At 35.8% G+C, this 17,454-nt stretch overlaps 2 protein-coding genes across 2 annotated transcripts; one reads left to right on the top strand and one right to left on the bottom strand.

The window, feature by feature from the left end:
• Nucleotides 1-1,738: 1,738 nt before the first annotated feature.
• Nucleotides 1,739-11,135, top strand: APK3 (adenosine-5'-phosphosulfate (APS) kinase 3). Its single transcript, XM_089136727.1, has 7 exons — nt 1,739-1,936; nt 3,012-3,156; nt 5,088-5,237; nt 5,777-5,895; nt 6,002-6,086; nt 8,447-8,493; nt 10,653-11,135. The coding sequence occupies exons 2-7, from the start codon at nt 3,033-3,035 to the stop codon at nt 10,749-10,751; spliced, it is 624 nt and encodes a 207-aa protein (XP_088992853.1). The 5' UTR covers nt 1,739-1,936; nt 3,012-3,032; the 3' UTR covers nt 10,752-11,135.
• A 1,005-nt stretch (nt 11,136-12,140) lies between these two features.
• Nucleotides 12,141-14,721, bottom strand: LOC149001295 (protein MET1, chloroplastic-like). The gene is given in 8 exon segments (XM_089136728.1): nt 12,141-12,664; nt 12,750-12,809; nt 13,016-13,136; nt 13,377-13,453; nt 13,555-13,649; nt 13,810-13,916; nt 14,263-14,474; nt 14,476-14,721. Coding segments are annotated over 8 exon segments (1,032 nt in total). The 5' UTR covers nt 14,692-14,721; the 3' UTR covers nt 12,141-12,520.
• Between the last annotated feature and the right edge of the window lie 2,733 nt (nt 14,722-17,454).

Below are 17,454 nucleotides of genomic sequence, written 5' to 3'. Positions count from 1 at the left end.
TGTTGACAAGTTCCTTTAGTTTGTGCTTTTATAATAGTAGTACAATATAATAATATGATTAGTAATGCAAGTTTGGTCCGAATGACCTATTTGAGTCGAATATGATTGGATTCAAAATTCTAATCTTAGAAAAAAATTTAAATATTTTAATCTTTAATTAGGGTCAATGTTAAATTAAAGTTTAGTGTTTGACGTGGCTTTGCCTTAGTGCCTTAGCACTATATAGAGTATTTTTAGTAAATCTAAGAGAACATATGATATATGGACTATGTTTTTGTTTTGTTTTTCAAAAATTTTCAAAGCCTAATTTAAGCCAATCCTTTTGTACTCCTACACCTATGACTATAATCTATATATCCTTTTACATGCTGTCTCACATATCAGTATGTAACCCATAAATCTTATACCTATCTTTTTCATTAAATGCTCATTCTTATTTGATAGATTTGTCACTCGTTGCATCTACTAACATAATGGCTTCCTTGTATTCTTAAGAAGTTCATATTAGCATACTATGATATCAAATGAAATTATCTATCAAATTAATTAGAGAAAATTGCACTGGCACCCCAAAATTGAGGCTTTAAAGCATTGACCCCCCACTTTATGTTTAGCAAAGCACAGAGACCCCAAAAATGGATTTTTATTGGATATATTTGTCAAATTTTTCACTAAAAACAGTTAAATCACTCTTTATTTTTAAAAATATCCTTATAATAAACAGTGTTTGAAAGATTTTTAATGACAAATTAGACAAATATATTTAATAAAAATATAATTTTGAGGGTATCTATGCTTTTTAAACATAAAGTAGGGTGTTAGTGTTTTAAGGCCTCCATTTTGAGTGCCAGTGCAATTTACTCAATTAATTATTATAGAGTGGTTAGTAGTGCATCGTTTTCTTAAGATAACATGTCATATGGTTGAGAAGGATGTATATAACTGTATTAGTGCATCGTTTCCTTAAGATAACATGTCATATGGTCTTTGTTTCATCGTTGGAAGATCAAGGTGCAATATAGATTTCAAGACCACTGCTCACTTGGAATAACCCCTGTGGGTCTCTCTCTGGGGTCGGAGGATTGGGTTCTTGCGAGAATGAGTGGTTTTTGGTGTGTCGGAACATGTTCTTTGCTGGGCTCACGCCTTCGCGGGACTGTCTGCTTTGGCTTCTTCCGGGAGTCCGGATTCGCCGTTCTCGGTGCTTGCGTTTTTGGTCGGTTTCCTCCTGGTGCGTGTGATTCCGGCTCTTGGCGTTTGCCTTGGGCTTCTCTGTTGTCCGTGGCTTTCTGGGCTGTTTTTGGTGGGCTTTCCCTCTGTCTGTTTCTTTCTCTCCTCTTCTTTCGGCGTTGTCTCGTTTTGTGCCTGGGGCTTTTTCTTGTCTTTTTTTCTTTCTATCCGCTCCTTTTCCAAACTGTATTAGTGCATGAAATAGGCATGAGCCTGTTGAGTGTAAAATTAAGTATTTTTTGATTGTGATTTGAGGATATATAATATTTGAGGATCTTCATCTACCTCTATCTCAAAAGAAATTTGAGATTCTACCTTATGAAAATAGATATGTTAGTTGGGGATTTTATTTATCAAAGATTCCCTCAAGATGCTGATTGCCGTCTCACGATTGGATGAATGGATGTTCGGTACCCAGAGAACGATCCTCCGTACGGTTCTTGTTACACCGAACCCAACACCCACGCACGCGCAGGACGTCACGAAGGCCACAGGACAGCCATTTCCGTTCCATCGTTTCTTCTGCTGACAGATACTTTTCCGTAACATAAATATTTATGGCTGGCGGTGATCGATTTTTGCGGCATCCACTCGTCATTTTCAATTCTCGCTTCTGGGATGGTATTCTCGCTCTAATTTGGGAAGAAAAGAAAGGGAAGAAGTTAAAGAAGATTGCAGAGGTTTCGATTTGTGTGTTTTTTCTCAGGTATCCTACTTGATATTGTGCTTCTCTGATTTCTGATCTGAGCTTTCAAATCTCAAATGGGTCTTTCTTTATCTCGGCAATCCTGAAGTTATACTAACTGGTACATTTGCATGATAAATTACTAAATGCATTGTTGTTTCGCCAGTGTTGGCTTGTTGAACCGCTATTTTCTTCGCCTCCTGATTGCCTAATCCATCAGTTTTAAGGGTTTTTTTTTGTTTCAATGTTTACTTCTAATGTAACATTGCAAATTTGTGATAGTGTGGTCGGTTGTACTTGCATGCTACAATATGAGGTTTATTCCTTTCGTTTCTCATTCGTGGTGGCAGATCGGTTCCTTGATGTGTCTTTCTGTCCAGAATCGCGCCGGACAATGTTGATATGTCTAACTCCCAGGAGAATGCCCTTCTTATAAATATCCCACTTTAGGTTAGAATGTGTGGCATTTGGCTGCATAGCAATTTCCGCCTCCACAACCACCTCGATAACTTCCTGTTGAGTTTTTTTGACATCACAATCCGTAATGTGATTATTGAAACTTATTTCTAGATTTTTTAGTAACCACACATTGAGTAGGATTTGGTTTTTTATTTTATTTTTTTTCTCTAGATTGTACATCCCAAATGTTCAGTTTTTCAATAATTGAGGAGCTATTTCCCTTTATTCTTCAATCTCAGCCGGCTTCAATTTGGTTGGAAATTTCATGATGCATCATTGTTTCAAGAAACTTTTCCCAAAGTAGTGCTTAAAAATGAATCGCTTGATAGGTGACAAACTGAGGAAGAAAGCTAAATATGCTTCTTCAGGAAATCATCTCATATCTCAAGTTACTATATCTCTCAAATATGTCATTCTGAGTCAGCAGATGAATTATCAGAATCTGACTAATATGTTGATGTGCAGTTTTGTTGCATTTAGTCTTATTTGCATTACTCTTAACAATCATGTTGATTTTTCTACTGTTATTTTCTTTTCTGAATTCATATGTTATTTTTTTTTTCTGGCCCAAGAACCATTGTTAGAATAACTTTGATAACGGGTTTTCTATATTGAGCTTGCAATATTTTTTTGATAGATATAGAACTACAAATTTCCCATGTCTGCCTTGGGCAAGCCAGCAAACATTTTTTGGCATGAATCTCCAGTTGGGAAACTTGAAAGGCAAAAGCTACTTCAGCAAAAGGGATGTGTTGTATGGATTACAGGTCTAAGTGGATCAGGTTTGTTTTTGAAAATGCTTTGTTGAATTATCATCTTGCTTCTTTTTCAGTCAAATACAATTCTTAAGTTCTAAAAGTAGTGTTTCATTGACAAAGGCATGGTAATTGGGTTTTGGCACATGTTTGGTAATCTGCCTGAGCATGATTAGAATTAATGAATTCAGGAGCTCATCCAAGTATGGCACTTAATTTCAATAGTGGGAAGAGTTGTCTAAATGGATATATTCACACCCCCCCTACAGAAATGGGCATAATAAATGTTGGTGGTTTATATTTTTCACCTTAATTTCTATAAAAATACATGTAGTTCCAGAATTTGATGTGTGGTTAACACAGGGACTTCATTCACTTAGATGAATACATTGGACCATCTTAACAAATACTGGTATGACTTATTGCATTTTACTACAGTTGTACAAATATTCCTTGGTGCAATTTCTCAACTCAGAATACTCCCCCAGAGTAAGCTGTGATCTAAAGCTGCAGAGTATTTGTTGTTTGGATTACCCAGGGGTACTGTTTTGACAGAGTTATTGTTGGTACTTTTTTTTCATCCTTGGAAGTTGATAGTCCTCCATGTAAGATCTATAATTTCAACATGCAATGAGAGATGGCAAAGTTGCCCAAAGATATGGGGTACATCAAGTCTTTAACAATTTACTTGTGAAAGCATCTGCAGGGCATGGTCTAGAAAACTTCCGATTTTACCTTTATGAGCTTTAAACCGGGAAGAAATTAGGATTAAGTTACATAGTTCATTTGATTTTCATCATGAAATCTCAAATGCAGGAGCAGTGAGCACACGTTTATATTGAGTAACTACTTCTCATGAAATGTAATTAACATTTATGACTTTTTTGATGTGGCCTTGCCATTTCTTGGATGTTTTATGTAAGCTTCATTTTTTAGATGGAAAGCTTAGACAATCTGAAAACAGCCTTTATGCAGCAAAAACTTTTTTTTTTGGATGAATAAATATATTAAAAAGCAGCAAGCAACACAACCAAAGGAGAGTACAAAGGAGCCAATAAGGGGGGGGGGGGGGGGGAGGAGAGAGCAGCTGAGACCCCCAGAAACTAACAATTAACCTATTTATGAGGTTTTCGGCAACAGGGGGATGGGGGAGGGAGAGTAATCTAGAAGAAACATCCAAGGAGATGGCTTTCCAAATCAGGTCAAAGGAACGATATTTGGTGGTCCATCTTCTAAGATTAAGCTCCCACCAAATGTGATGGATGGTGGCACTAAAGACTAGCTTGCCCAGGCAATCGCAAATGGAGCATCCAGAGAAGATCCTCGAGATCCAAGTCCAACCACGAACAAACCCTTGTGAGCGTATTGAGCGAGGCCAAATGGAAGCAAGGGCTCTATCCTAAATGGGACGGGAAAAGGGGCAAGAGAAGAAAATGTGGTCAATGTCCTTTGAGTTTTCTCCATACCGGTTATCTCCATTGAAATGAACTTTCACTAATGCATTTCTCAAAAGAAGGCCTCACTATGGCTTTCCTCTTTATTTAAAGTTCTCTGCTCATGATGAAGCGTTTCTGCAGATCGCAACTCTCTTATATATTTTATATAATTAATAAAGCTCCGAGTTGACGGACAACTCCCCACAAAAAAAAAAAAAAAAAAACTTACTTTTGCTAATACTAGATACTAATGGTAAAAAGTGGAATCTCAGGAGATGGGATAATAAAATAACTGAACTGAGTGGGTAGACCAACTACTGAGCTGATCTTGAGGTTAATTATATCATGAGTGGCTCTTACCATTCTTTCATATTGTCTATTTTTGTGCACTAGATAGAAAATAATGAATTGAATAAGAGATATCACTTCAAGACTCTTCTTGTTTTGACCATCTAGCATGCTCTGTTTAATGTGTTTGCAAGAAGAGACAACATGGATTGACCTATTTGCCATACTACTCAGGGAAAAGCACATTGGCATGCTCAGTAGGCAGAGAACTGCACAATAAAGGAAAGCTTTCTTATATCCTTGATGGAGACAACCTTAGGCATGGACTGAACAAAAACCTGAGTTTTAAAGCAGAGGATCGTGCTGAAAACATACGCAGGGTTGGTAAGTGTGCTCTCCATAAGGGTGATTTTTCATTTTTAAACTCAACCAAAGATACTTTACAAAATATGCCCATTTCAAAGGGGGTGTTCTTCTTTTATGATTACTGAAATAGATGTATGAACTGGCATGAGAACCAATACACCAGCATGTCTATGCTGTTCATCTAACATATTATGAAATAAGGCTTTTCTTAGTACGAAAACAGTCCTTTCCCTCGTGTTTTGAATGTGCTGCACATGCTTTTGTGCTGTAACATGCTATTGAGTAGGTTGCGTTTAGAGATCTCCTAGTCATTGTACATGATGTTTTGATTGTCTCCAAGCTTGTTATTTAAACGTCAAGCTATTATGGTAACATGTCTGAATCTATTTGTGGCCTGTAAAATCTATCTGGTGTGCCTATTAACTTTTGTGTGGCTACACCCTTGGAAGAGGGATGAAACTTTTATCTGATATTTAGGAGGACCCATCCTTGCTGAAGTTTTCATGAGTACTAAATTTTCTTAAATAATTTCTTTTTAATTACTGATCTGATTTCAGGGGAAGTGGCAAGGCTTTTTGCAGATGCTGGTCTAATCTGTATTGCTAGTCTGATATCTCCATATAGAAGAGACCGAGATGCTTGCCGTGCCCTTTTGCCAGATGGTAATTTTGTTGAGGCAAGACTCCTGGCAGATATCTCTTCTTCAAATGGAATAAACTCTTCCTCTTATTAAAAGAGTTCCTTGAAGTAAAGTCATGGGTTGTATTTTTTTTTTTTTATAGGTTTTCATGAACATGCCTTTGGAAGTTTGTGAGGAGAGGGATCCAAAAGGTCTTTATAAACTTGCACGGGAAGGAAAGATTAAAGGTTAGTTTGTCTTGCTTGAACTCTTGAAATATTGGCATACATTCATCTTTTTTTTCCCTAAATTACTCAAAAAAATTTAGAAGAACAGCCACTTGAGAAAAGAGTCCTGGTACCCAGAAGAACAGCCACCAAATGCATGCATGTTTAAGTGAATGGTAGATTCCATTATTTCATGTTTATATATATATATATATATATACAGGGGAGCGGGGGTTTACTGGGGAAGCAGTTGGTTGACATTCTCCTTTGAAATTAATAATAATAGATGTGTCAAAGAACTTGCCTGGAAATAACAATTGGGCTTGATAGACATGGATTTTATCCTCTCAACAGGCCTTCGTTGTAAGTAGATCTTGTTGACATCTTTGCTTGGAATCTTTCAATTTGAAAGGTTGGCACGTGGTGCTGCATTTTTGTCATGCAAGGCAGAAGAAAGCTTAGAAAATTCATTGTCTGAATCCAACTTCTATGGAGTGGGTATGCCATTTGTGTGGAAGAGTCCCTGCAATGTAGTTCCTTGATGCCCTAGATTATATATGGTTGTATTTTAAAGTTCAGGGCTGTGTGCTGAGGTTAATGTTGATACTTGATACAGACACTAGTCTTGACATCAGTACTTTTATTTATTAACCTTGGAATTTTATCAGCCTCTTTTGGTGTTTTTGTGGTAATGGTTGTGGCTTGGATTTTTAGCTTATGGTCATGAGTAATCTGTGTTTTGTCTGGTTGTTTTCGGAGGATCTTTCTGCTTCCTTAAGTGTCTGGCTATTTCTACTTGAAGGAGTAGGGAGGACTTTCATTTTACTGATCCTGGGCTGCTTCATTGCTCCTGTTTTGTACTTCTTATTGGTTTTGTTCTGTAACTTTTCACTACCCGTCTTTATCACGTCCTGTTCTCCCCCTTTCTAAACCTTTGGAAGCTCCGGGTTATTTCAAGCCTCTGATGTCCTTTTATATGTCTTGCATGTTTGTCAAACAAAAATTACAATTTACATGTTAGTAATGTAGGGTTGCTAGAGTAAATCTTAATATTACCCTAGTCTATTTTTTTTTTGGATTCTTCTAAATAGTTGTAATGGCATTGGGAGCAGCTATTGGGCAAAACTTTTGTTTTGCATTTCAGATATTTCCTTTAGTTTCTCTCTTATGAAATTATTTTTTTAATGCTTTGAGAATTTTTAGCTCCCTGTGAAAAACAGCAGAAAATATGAGGTATACCAGTACAATAAGCCCTTAACAATTAGTCTTTTATTTTCAGATAATATTTTCTAAAATCTTAGCAATATTGTTTGACATTTCATTCAGAAAGCAATATTTGTTAGTGGTTGTTATTACTTGTTACTGTTGTGGAGGATACATTATTGGAGCCTCTTGTACTTGTGGGTATGGAGCCAACCTCTGCACGATTAATACACCAATTTCTTAAATGGTTTAGGCTTAGCTCAGACAGAAGTGTAAAAACCGAAAAATGTAGGGTTAGTTTTAAGAAACCCTCTTCTGATGATCCTTTTAAGTTTGAAATGCTGTAATAGCCAATGACCACTAATAGTTACAGAATCCAACTAAATATATACAAATATACAATTAAATGCATTCAATGACATTTCCCAATTAACATAAGGCAACGAAGATTTGAAAATGACACATGGGGTAGAAAATATTATGTGTATTTTGTGGTTGACTTGTTTGGATAGTTCTGTTACTACTGTAATGAGCAGTTGTTACTTTGAGTGGTTATCCATGTGAGCTACCATGTGATTGAGTTTGTATGTTAAAGCTGTCATATAAGTTATCTTATTGGTTGGGTTTCAATACTTATTAGAGAGCGGTTTGAATTTACATATGGGAGAAAATTTCAGATTTTGTTTTCACCTTCAGATTTGAGAGTTTAGATTCCTATCAAACAAATCTTGATGTGGAGGTTGGATTCCTCTCTAATTAAACCCAGTAAACAAAATTTAGTCTTCTACCAAAACATCATATATTTAGTTACCAAAATATCATATATTTAGTTTAATATATTGAACTACTACTTCCATTTATTATAATCATTCAATAAATTATCTTAGACAAGGGCGTTTTGTGGAATCTTCAAACAATAGGTCTTCTCTTGATGCCTAGTTAGCTAGACATCAACTAAATCAGCGGCAACAAGCAGTAGATGTATCTTGTGTTTCCTATGCTACAGCTCATTCTGTCTGGTATATCATTTATTGATTGTTATAATATGGAATATTTCATAGTTCCGTTAATAACATAGTAGCTGAGTGTATATTCTAGTATGAATTAGACAAGTGACTTCATTTTCATTGAAGTTGCAGTAGAGATCTGTATTAGTAACTTTTTACCTTGATTTGCAGGTTTTACGGGTATAGATGATCCATATGAACCACCCTTGAATTGCGAGGTATGCATTTCTTCAACTAAAACTAGATGGTGTTACTCGTCTGTACATTCTCACACACATTATAACTTAGTACATTTCAGTCAGTGGAAATGTCTTACCACTTTAGAGAGTTGACTGTTTCTGTTGTTGGGTCTCTGTTCACAGCACTATGTTTTAATGGAATTATCTACGTGTCTCTTGGTGAACATATACAATTTCTCCTCGCAGCCCCCCACCCACCCCAGGGCAGTTGGGTGGTCTGATTTTATCTTAATATTTTGGGTCATATTGGCTATTATGTTTTCGTATACTAGTAAAACTCCACGTAGCCATATATTAGGGTGCAGAAAATATTTCGGATAGAGGAGTAATATTATATCTCATATATATGACTTGGTAATTAATTAGTTTTCAGATTTGTGTACACAATTACTAATAGATTTCATAATACTTCAATTATAATTCACGTGGAGTTCGACCATTTGGCAATACTTGTCAAAATTTGGTTGGACTAGCTCTCAACCAGATAACCTTAGTCATGCATATAGGTCAGCATTAGTTATAAGGTTGTTGGATATATCATAAAGACGATAATATTTTGAACTATAATGTGAATTAGTGAATGAAAATGAAAAAAAGTGAATACAAAGAGTTTTTTAAACTTGTGACGTTTATAAAAAATGCAAATCACATATGGTGTTCTAAGAGTGTTTCATTTCGGTTTTTTTCTAGTGAATTATAACTACTTTGTTCATTGACACATTATATGTATGATTTTTTTTTCTTTTTGGCCTAAAACACTGTATGCATGATTCAGAACAATAAATAATCATACAAAATTCAGGAATATTTGTGATTATTATCATTTTCTATGATTATGTTTCTCTGGATTATCTTTTTTTAAAGAATAAGTTTGAGATACTTGAGGCAATTGAAATGCTACTAATAGATAATAAGAAAAGATATTTAGGTAAATTTCCCCCCCCTAATTTCACAACAATATGAATTAAATTAGACTATTTATTTTTCATGAATTAATGATTATTCAAATCTTTCAATTTCAATATTTTATATATTTCAATATACATATTAGGTAATTTTTGACATTTTTTTATTACTCCATTAGAATTAATTGTAAACTTAAGTTATAATTTGCTATTGTTGTGGAGTAAAGTTGTACTATAATTTTTAAGTATTTATTTTTTTCTCTTCTATTGTAATGAAAAATCCTCAGGTATTTATTTTATTTCTTCCATTGTAATGTACAAGTAAGTTATCCTATCTCTTATAATTGAAGAGGAAGAGAATTACTGATTAGTTAAATAAAACATAATAACAAGAAATGGAAAAAGCATATTATAACATAATAATAAGAAATGGAAAAAGCATATCAAGAAGCATTTAGGGATTACAAAAATTAATTAACATACGGTGGTTATCAAGTAATTATGTATTGTTGAAAATGGGGTTGAAATTAATATTGATTATTATTGTATCATGAAACAAATTTACAATATTGGGTATTATTTATTATTGTATGCAAATTGAATGGTTAAGGACATTTAAGGAAATAAAAATGTATTTATTTCTCTTGAGTTACTGCTTTTATAATAGTAGTATGATAGTGTGTGGCCATGGATGGTTATATGCTTATTCCTTGATGAGAAGAGGCCTCTTGCTAGAACATGACCATATGGCTAACTCAAAAATGATGTTGTATGGTCTAGTTGTACCATTGCTTAGAATCCTTCATTTGTTACTAAGAAGGAAAAATAAAGGTTAAACACACTTTTTTCAGTAGAGAAGGTTTTGCCAGCCACACACAAAAAACCAAAAAACAAAAACAAAACAAAAAGTAGTATGAATAGAAATTTAATTGTGTTGTCGTACTAATTATTTAGGATCTGATGGTTTCTGGGGTAAGTCTATCTCTGTTTCTTGTACAATACAATTTGCACAACAGTATGTGGGCTGAAGAAAACTTAGACATGAATGAGAAGCTAATAAGAGACTCGCAAATTTCAACAAGGGAAGGCCAAATACAAAAGGCAAAGTTCCAGTTGAGTGAACAAGTTATAGGATATTCGATTGTGCTTTCAATAGGATGTTATTAATCATTGTTTAGGTCATCTCCATCCATTATGCTTCCTCTTATATTTTGAATCCCCGGCTTTTCTCAGATAGAGATACAACAGAGGGATGGGATTTGCCCTCCTCCATCCATTATGGCAGGCGAAGTTGTGACATACTTGGAGAACAAAGGATTTCTGGAGGAGTAGTGATTGACGGCATATACTTCTGTTTTTTATTCCATCGATCTCCTTTTTAGGTGCAGTTTTTGTAGACAATCATCTTTGGTTTAAATAATTTATTTTTAAATTATCTGCTGACATTCTTCTTGGGAGTGACATGTATTAACTATAAACACATACTTGTTTTTCAGCTTCTCAAAATCATATTCCTTGCACTTGTTTTTTAGCTCCTCCAAATCATATTTCTATGGTGTCATTGCTCTTTAAATACCTGGCAATATTTTCTTGGATGAGTATCTTGCTCACCATTCACAGAAAGTTGTTTTGAAGGTAAACTAGTATCCTCTTTTTATCAGGTGTCCCTGAAATCATGATTTGAGTGAGTAAAAAAGTACCGATAGGGGAAATAGAAGGTGGCAGGGCCAAATTCTTTTTGAAAATGTTTGTGCTTTGAAACACAGAGTGAGCCAAACAGCTGTCCTATGGACAAAAGGATGGTAAAAACAATCGGAAATAATTGAAGCAATCCTCTAATTGGGTTCCTTGAGTATACGAATGACCCATTTGATAGTATTTCAAGGAAAATACTGTGATAGCCTCGTTCAACAGCAACGAGAATTGCTTGCCTGACTGCAAGAGCTGCTGCAACAAAAGCATATGAGACACCAATATATCATAGAAGTCCATGAGAAGGCCCTAGCTTATTTTGGAGGTTTCCACCTGAGCGACGCCTGATCAGGGTAACCAACACAAAGAGCCATCAACGTTGCAAAATACTGTGGAAGAGGGGGAAATAATAGAAGAACCAAGTGTGGAACAAGTGATTGGTGTCAAAAATGTGGAATGAGGCACAGAGGCCGAACACTGTTAAAATTGAAATTCTCAATCATCTGAATCTGACTACCTGATGTCGTGATTGTGCCTGAAGAGTTGAGTTTTGAAAATTACGTGTTTCGCAGAAAAGCAATCCTTCATTTCATAGTGATTCATAAAAAAACAGAATAGAGTAGCCACTTGAGTATTAGGATGATTACTAGCTTGTCGCAGGGATAGCATTCAAATTCAAATAACTGAAGGGACACAGCTCTCTACTATAATAATATACACAAGGAATCCAAAAATCATGATTTCCTTAGCTACGTCAGTACATTGGAACAAAGGACGGCTGTATAGGCCTTTCTACTTTGAAGGGCCAAGACAAACTGTAGTTTCCTTAGCTTCATGATTCACAATGTAACAATAAAGTGAATCATACAGTTTCACGCAAGATCAATTTCAACATATCAATATTCTCACTCCAGATTCCTGAGAAACAGAACCAGTAACTCTCTCTTAAGAAATTCATTCAACTGAAAAAATTTCAAAATTATCAAAGGCACAGACTAGGATCCAATATTCTCTGTTGACCCTTCAAAATCTAAGAAGAAGATGCATGCTCCACATCCTTTATTGAATGATTTCATTCTTTTACAAGAGTAGCAAAAATATGTAGCTGGGAAATTTTCCTTATACATGTAAGACCACTTTATTATGATCTTTTCTCCCCATTCCAACTATTCTACTATCCATACAGGCAGAAGATTATAAGTGAACAAAAACCCACAAACCCAAACTACCAAGAGAAACTAATGTTTCTGGACCTCTTTTCCACAACATCCCATTGGGACTGCACCGTAAACGAAATAATTCAAGGAGAAAGAGTCAAGGTTTTACTGATCCCACTTATGATTTGGAATATCTCTGAGTTGAATGATGGCTGAATCACACCATGGGACTTTGCGATGTGAACTCATGACCTATTTCTTGTTGAATATGCCAAAAATGGATTTGATTGCATTGATGGCATTCTCATTGATGAAAGACTCATCAAATCTTTTCAGTAGAGGCTCAAATTCTTCTGATGTCCTCAGGTTGCCCAAATCAGGATCTGTCCGAATTCTCTGGAATTGCAGCAGCATAGAGTGTCAGGTGGTCTTTAGGCATAACTGTTGAGAAATCATTTCAGTAAGAACTGTATTTACATACCTGGAAATTTTCATATCCATTTTTTAGAGCATCTTCAAGTGCAGAGAGTCCAGCTTGTACCTGCCAAAGAGAACTAAAACATTAAGAAGATCAAACAAAATTTACAACTGTAGAAGCCAGAATGTTCCTGCCTTGATCAACTACTGGAATTTACAGTAAAGGTGTATACCAGCAAAATTTATGCAGCAGAAAAGACAATCTATACAAAATATCACGACTGTGGCTGAGAGCATTGTATGACAGCACTAAGGAGACTAGTGCTGTACCTGGTTAAGTTTGGAATAACAGCAAGCTACATTGTAACTAGCTACTGATGCTTCATTTGGTTCTGGTTTTGATCCCAATACTGATTCAAATTTCTCCAGTGCTTCTTCATGTTTTGCCTCCCTTGTATTATAAACAAAGAAAACTCTGGTTAGGAGCTGGAGGACAAACAACCAAAAGCCATATACTCACTCAATTTTTTAAATTGATTTGTAACTTAATACTTTAAATGGTCAAAGGTATTGCTTTACCAGAAAATATCAGAATGTTAAAATAGAAAGAACTACCCCATAGACTCACCAATAAGAAAGTAAGCAACTTGAAGGGGAAGAAAAAAAAAAATTCATTTTACCTAATACTTACTTGTAGAGTTGTAACCCCTCACGAAGGTCCTTTTCTCTTCGTTCTTTTTGTTCAATTTTTCTCAAATAATTTTGCATCTGAAAACAAAATCATTCCATGGTGAATTAAGAGTAATCAAGTGTTGATACTTTTGCCAACTACACTATCCCAAATTTTCACACTGAAAATTGAAACTCACTTGAATATCCCTCACTCTATTACTGATCACACCAGAATTCCTCTCAGCTCTGATAATCTCCTTCTCGGTTAGATCACCCCTAGTTTCTACTTTTCCTGGCAACATTAGGTATATCAAAAGATGGATGAGTATATGGATATTGGGTGGAACTTGAAAATGCACGATGGGAACCTAGTAAGAAGAACCCTTTATCCTTGAGTGCCTAAACAGAAGTGAAGATCAAAATGGCCATGACACAATGCATGATGAACAAACCGTATCTCTTCTGCATTCGCATGAGTAAAGGACCAACTCTCTGACGGATTGTATACATGGTCCTCCCATACTCAGCAGCAGGCCATATTTCTGGTCCAAACACAGCACTGCAGAAAAAACAAAAAGCGAACAATGAAAACCAAGTATACCATTTCATATATCAAAGACACAGAGCTGTGATGAAAAATATTTGAAGAACCCAGCACAAACTGCAGAGAAAACAAAATTACCAGAATCTGATGTATTCAGAACTACTACAGTACTAGTCACAGGCAGTTCTTCTAAACCAAATACAAAGATTACTTATAATTCTTTAAGCAGCACCCACAAGAAATTATCCATTAGAGTGGCAAGAAGACAGGAATCTGTGCAATTCACTAGTAAGTGATTGCATACTAGCTTAGCTTAGCAGCAAGAGGTGAAAACAAGAAAACAAGAGTGGGAAAAAGAAACCTGGTTGCAAGTACTTTATCCCCAACAGTGAACTTTCCAGTTTTGTCGGCTGAGCCTCCCGGAGCAATGGCATCAATGTAGGTACCTCCATCACTGCCCTTGAGAAACCTCAATCCATATGGCTGATCTAATTCTACCTCATACTCTTCATATTTCTGTTCCTCTTCTTCTCCTTCTCCTCCCTCCTTTACCTTCGCTCTCTGATTTTGATGACTCTGATTCGGTGACGGATGCTTTAGAGATTAAATTGGATAGTTTAACCGACCGGGTATTGAAGACATATATTGAAGAGTCTGAGAATGAATGATTTGGAATCCAAGAGAAGCATAGCTTTGGAGGAAAGTTGAGGCATGGGTTTTGCTTAATGTCTGGTGTTCGTCTTGGTAATGGAGGAGAAGAACAGAGAGAAGCGCAGCTGCTTGAAGCCATAGTGATTGTGGTGGGTTTGTACCGTTCTGATCAGAGATCAGGATCTTCTTCTGTGGAGAAGGAGAAGGTGAAAGCAATACAACCCATCTGGTAGTGACTCTCCAAAAGAATAGTAGTTGCAGAGTTAAGGGAGGTATGGATTGGGAGGAACGTGACTAGTGGCTCCCATGAACTTTTGATTTCAATTTAGGAGATTATGCAGCCACATGTTTTTAAATTCTAGAAAATACAGGATATAGGAAATCCTATTTCCTGTTAATGGACCAGCCAGCCCAGCCCAGCCCAGCCCAGCCCACTCTATCCGAGGACTACAGAAGTGGGGAAGATTTTGGGAAAATTTTCTTCATCTTTAGCTCTGTTGGGTTACAACTTACAACTTGCAAGGGAAGTAGAGGATAAAGAAATGAAGTTCTTTCAAATTAAAAATAAAAATCCTTTGTAATAATGACCTCAGGTAACTAAATAAGTTACGTAAATTTCATAATATATTTAGTAATGGTATATTCTAAATGTAATCTTAAAATTAAAGGGAAATTGATGCAAGACAAAGTAAAATTTGGGGTTACGCTACGTAGCTAGTGTGGTTTGAATAGCACAAAGCTTTTCCATGCCATTAGTGATCAATGAACGGTAAAAATGATCGGATGGTCAAAGAGCTAGCGATTTGATACATATTAGGTGTGGGGATTTTACATTACCAGTTACCACTAAGGAAAGTTGATTCTAGACCTCTTTCCTAAGAGATGTTCGTCGGAGAGTCACAGAGTTATCATAACTCTCTCCTATACTAGGTGGGAGAATCTAATTAAAGCAGTGTCGTTGCCTTTGTCGAATTTCATTGTGTTAATTTCATTTTTAGTTACCCACCATAATACATCAAAAGTCTTGTAAACAACTAAGGGACTGTTTCGTTACACGTGTCTGGAGATTTCAAATATCTAGAGATTTCAAATCTGTTGAGTCATAATTTATAAAATTAACTGTTTGGTTAATCGAATATGTAAGACGAAATCTGTGGATTCATCGGTGATTTTTGTGAATGTGTAAATGTTAAGTGTTTTTATAGTAGGGATGAACCCATAAATATACAAATTCACATGTTTAGTGTAAAAATATGAATCTCTAAATTTCATGAATTTAGAGATTTTCACAACCAAACGGGTATAAATCTCTCATTCATGAATCCAGAGATTTCAAATCTCTCTCTGGATTCATGTAACCAAACAGGCCCTAAGCAATTCTTTCTTTTTTTTTTTTTTTTTTTTTGGGGGGGGGGGGATATAGGCAAAAATAAAGTGCAATGGGTTGCATGAAACCAACTTTCTCAAAAGTAAAGGAGGTCTACCATAGAATTTCACTAGGGAAATTTGACTTGCAATTTTCAACTTAAAAATGCTAAGATATAATGAACATATATATAGTTGCTGAGTGTTGTAATGTTTTCCTCTCAATTAAAGGTGCCAATATGAATTGTGTCCAGTAAAATCCGCATCATCTCTCCGTCAAGGAAGAACAATGGGATCCCAGCCTCATGGTTTTCAGCCACATAGTATAGGGTGGGTCTCACATGGAATCCACTAGGTTCTAACTTTCTATTACTTTTTTTAATACTTATAGGTGGGGTTACTTGACACCTCATATTATGTGATTGAAAACCGTCAGGATAGCACATTGTTCTGTTCTCTTATGATAGGAAGGTGATAAGGCTCACAGTTGGAGACTCCAAATAATCGTCAGTTGCAAGCTGGCTGTCCTGTGTCAAAGTGTAGCCTTGCATGATTAGTAGAGCAGATTGATAACACCCAAAGGCGAAGGCAATTACACCACCATGGATCTCTTTATGAAGTCGATAAGTACTACTCATACCCGTGCTCGATCTATCTGTTTGTATCAGATCTGAATCATCTTTCTTTCCCTCAAAAGATCTACTCAAACTCATCGACATCTCGATCATCGATAATATTTGATTTGTCTTTAGAATTTGAGATAGGGTTGAGATGATCGAGGTTAGATCGATCTCAATAATCTCAATAAAACTAAATGACCATACTATATATATATATATATATATATAGTATTACCATATATATATATATCATGATATTTAGTATACATATATATATATATCATATATCAGTGAGACTTGATGAAGACAAGTATTACCATGTGAAAAAATCCACGCCATGGGCCAAGTGTAGTCTACCCACACGTAGACTATTGTCTCTGACCATTAGCAGTTGAAACAATTGATTGTAAGACAAGAATATATCGAATATAAAGGATTTCCCACGCCATGAAATTCCAAGTCGTACTCTGACCCCTACCCACAACTGAAGACTCTTTTGTCTCTTTTTTTTTTTTTTTTAAAGGAGGGTTTGTCAGCTTTTTCATGCCATGAGTCATAAATATGAGACTTTCCTGTCTAGTCTAAAGACTCTAAACACCAGCTCATCTTATCTACGTTGTAAAATAGTCTTGTGTGCTTCACCCTATACGAAAGAAGTTGTGAGAGTTATAGCAATGAATTCCCAACATTGGGTCTAGCAGAGTCTAGATCATGGGGAGAACAATGTGACCTGACGGTTTTCAACCACATAATATAAGGTGGGTCCCAAGTGAGATCTACTGGACTCCCACTTTCTATTATTTTTTAATATTCATAGGTAAGGCTCATCCACTATTATGTGTTTGAAAATTGCCAGACTAGCACATTGTTCTCCCTTGACGGATGGTGATCCAGGCTCCAGCACAGGCACCGATCAA

Source organism: Hakea prostrata, chromosome 10, assembly GCF_041222555.1.
Source record: "Hakea prostrata isolate BN-2017 chromosome 10, UWA_Hpros_2, whole genome shotgun sequence".
NCBI lineage: Eukaryota > Viridiplantae > Streptophyta > Magnoliopsida > Proteales > Proteaceae > Hakea > Hakea prostrata.
The sequence above is the reverse complement of the archived record's forward strand: the minus strand, read 5'-3'. Positions and strand labels throughout refer to the sequence as shown.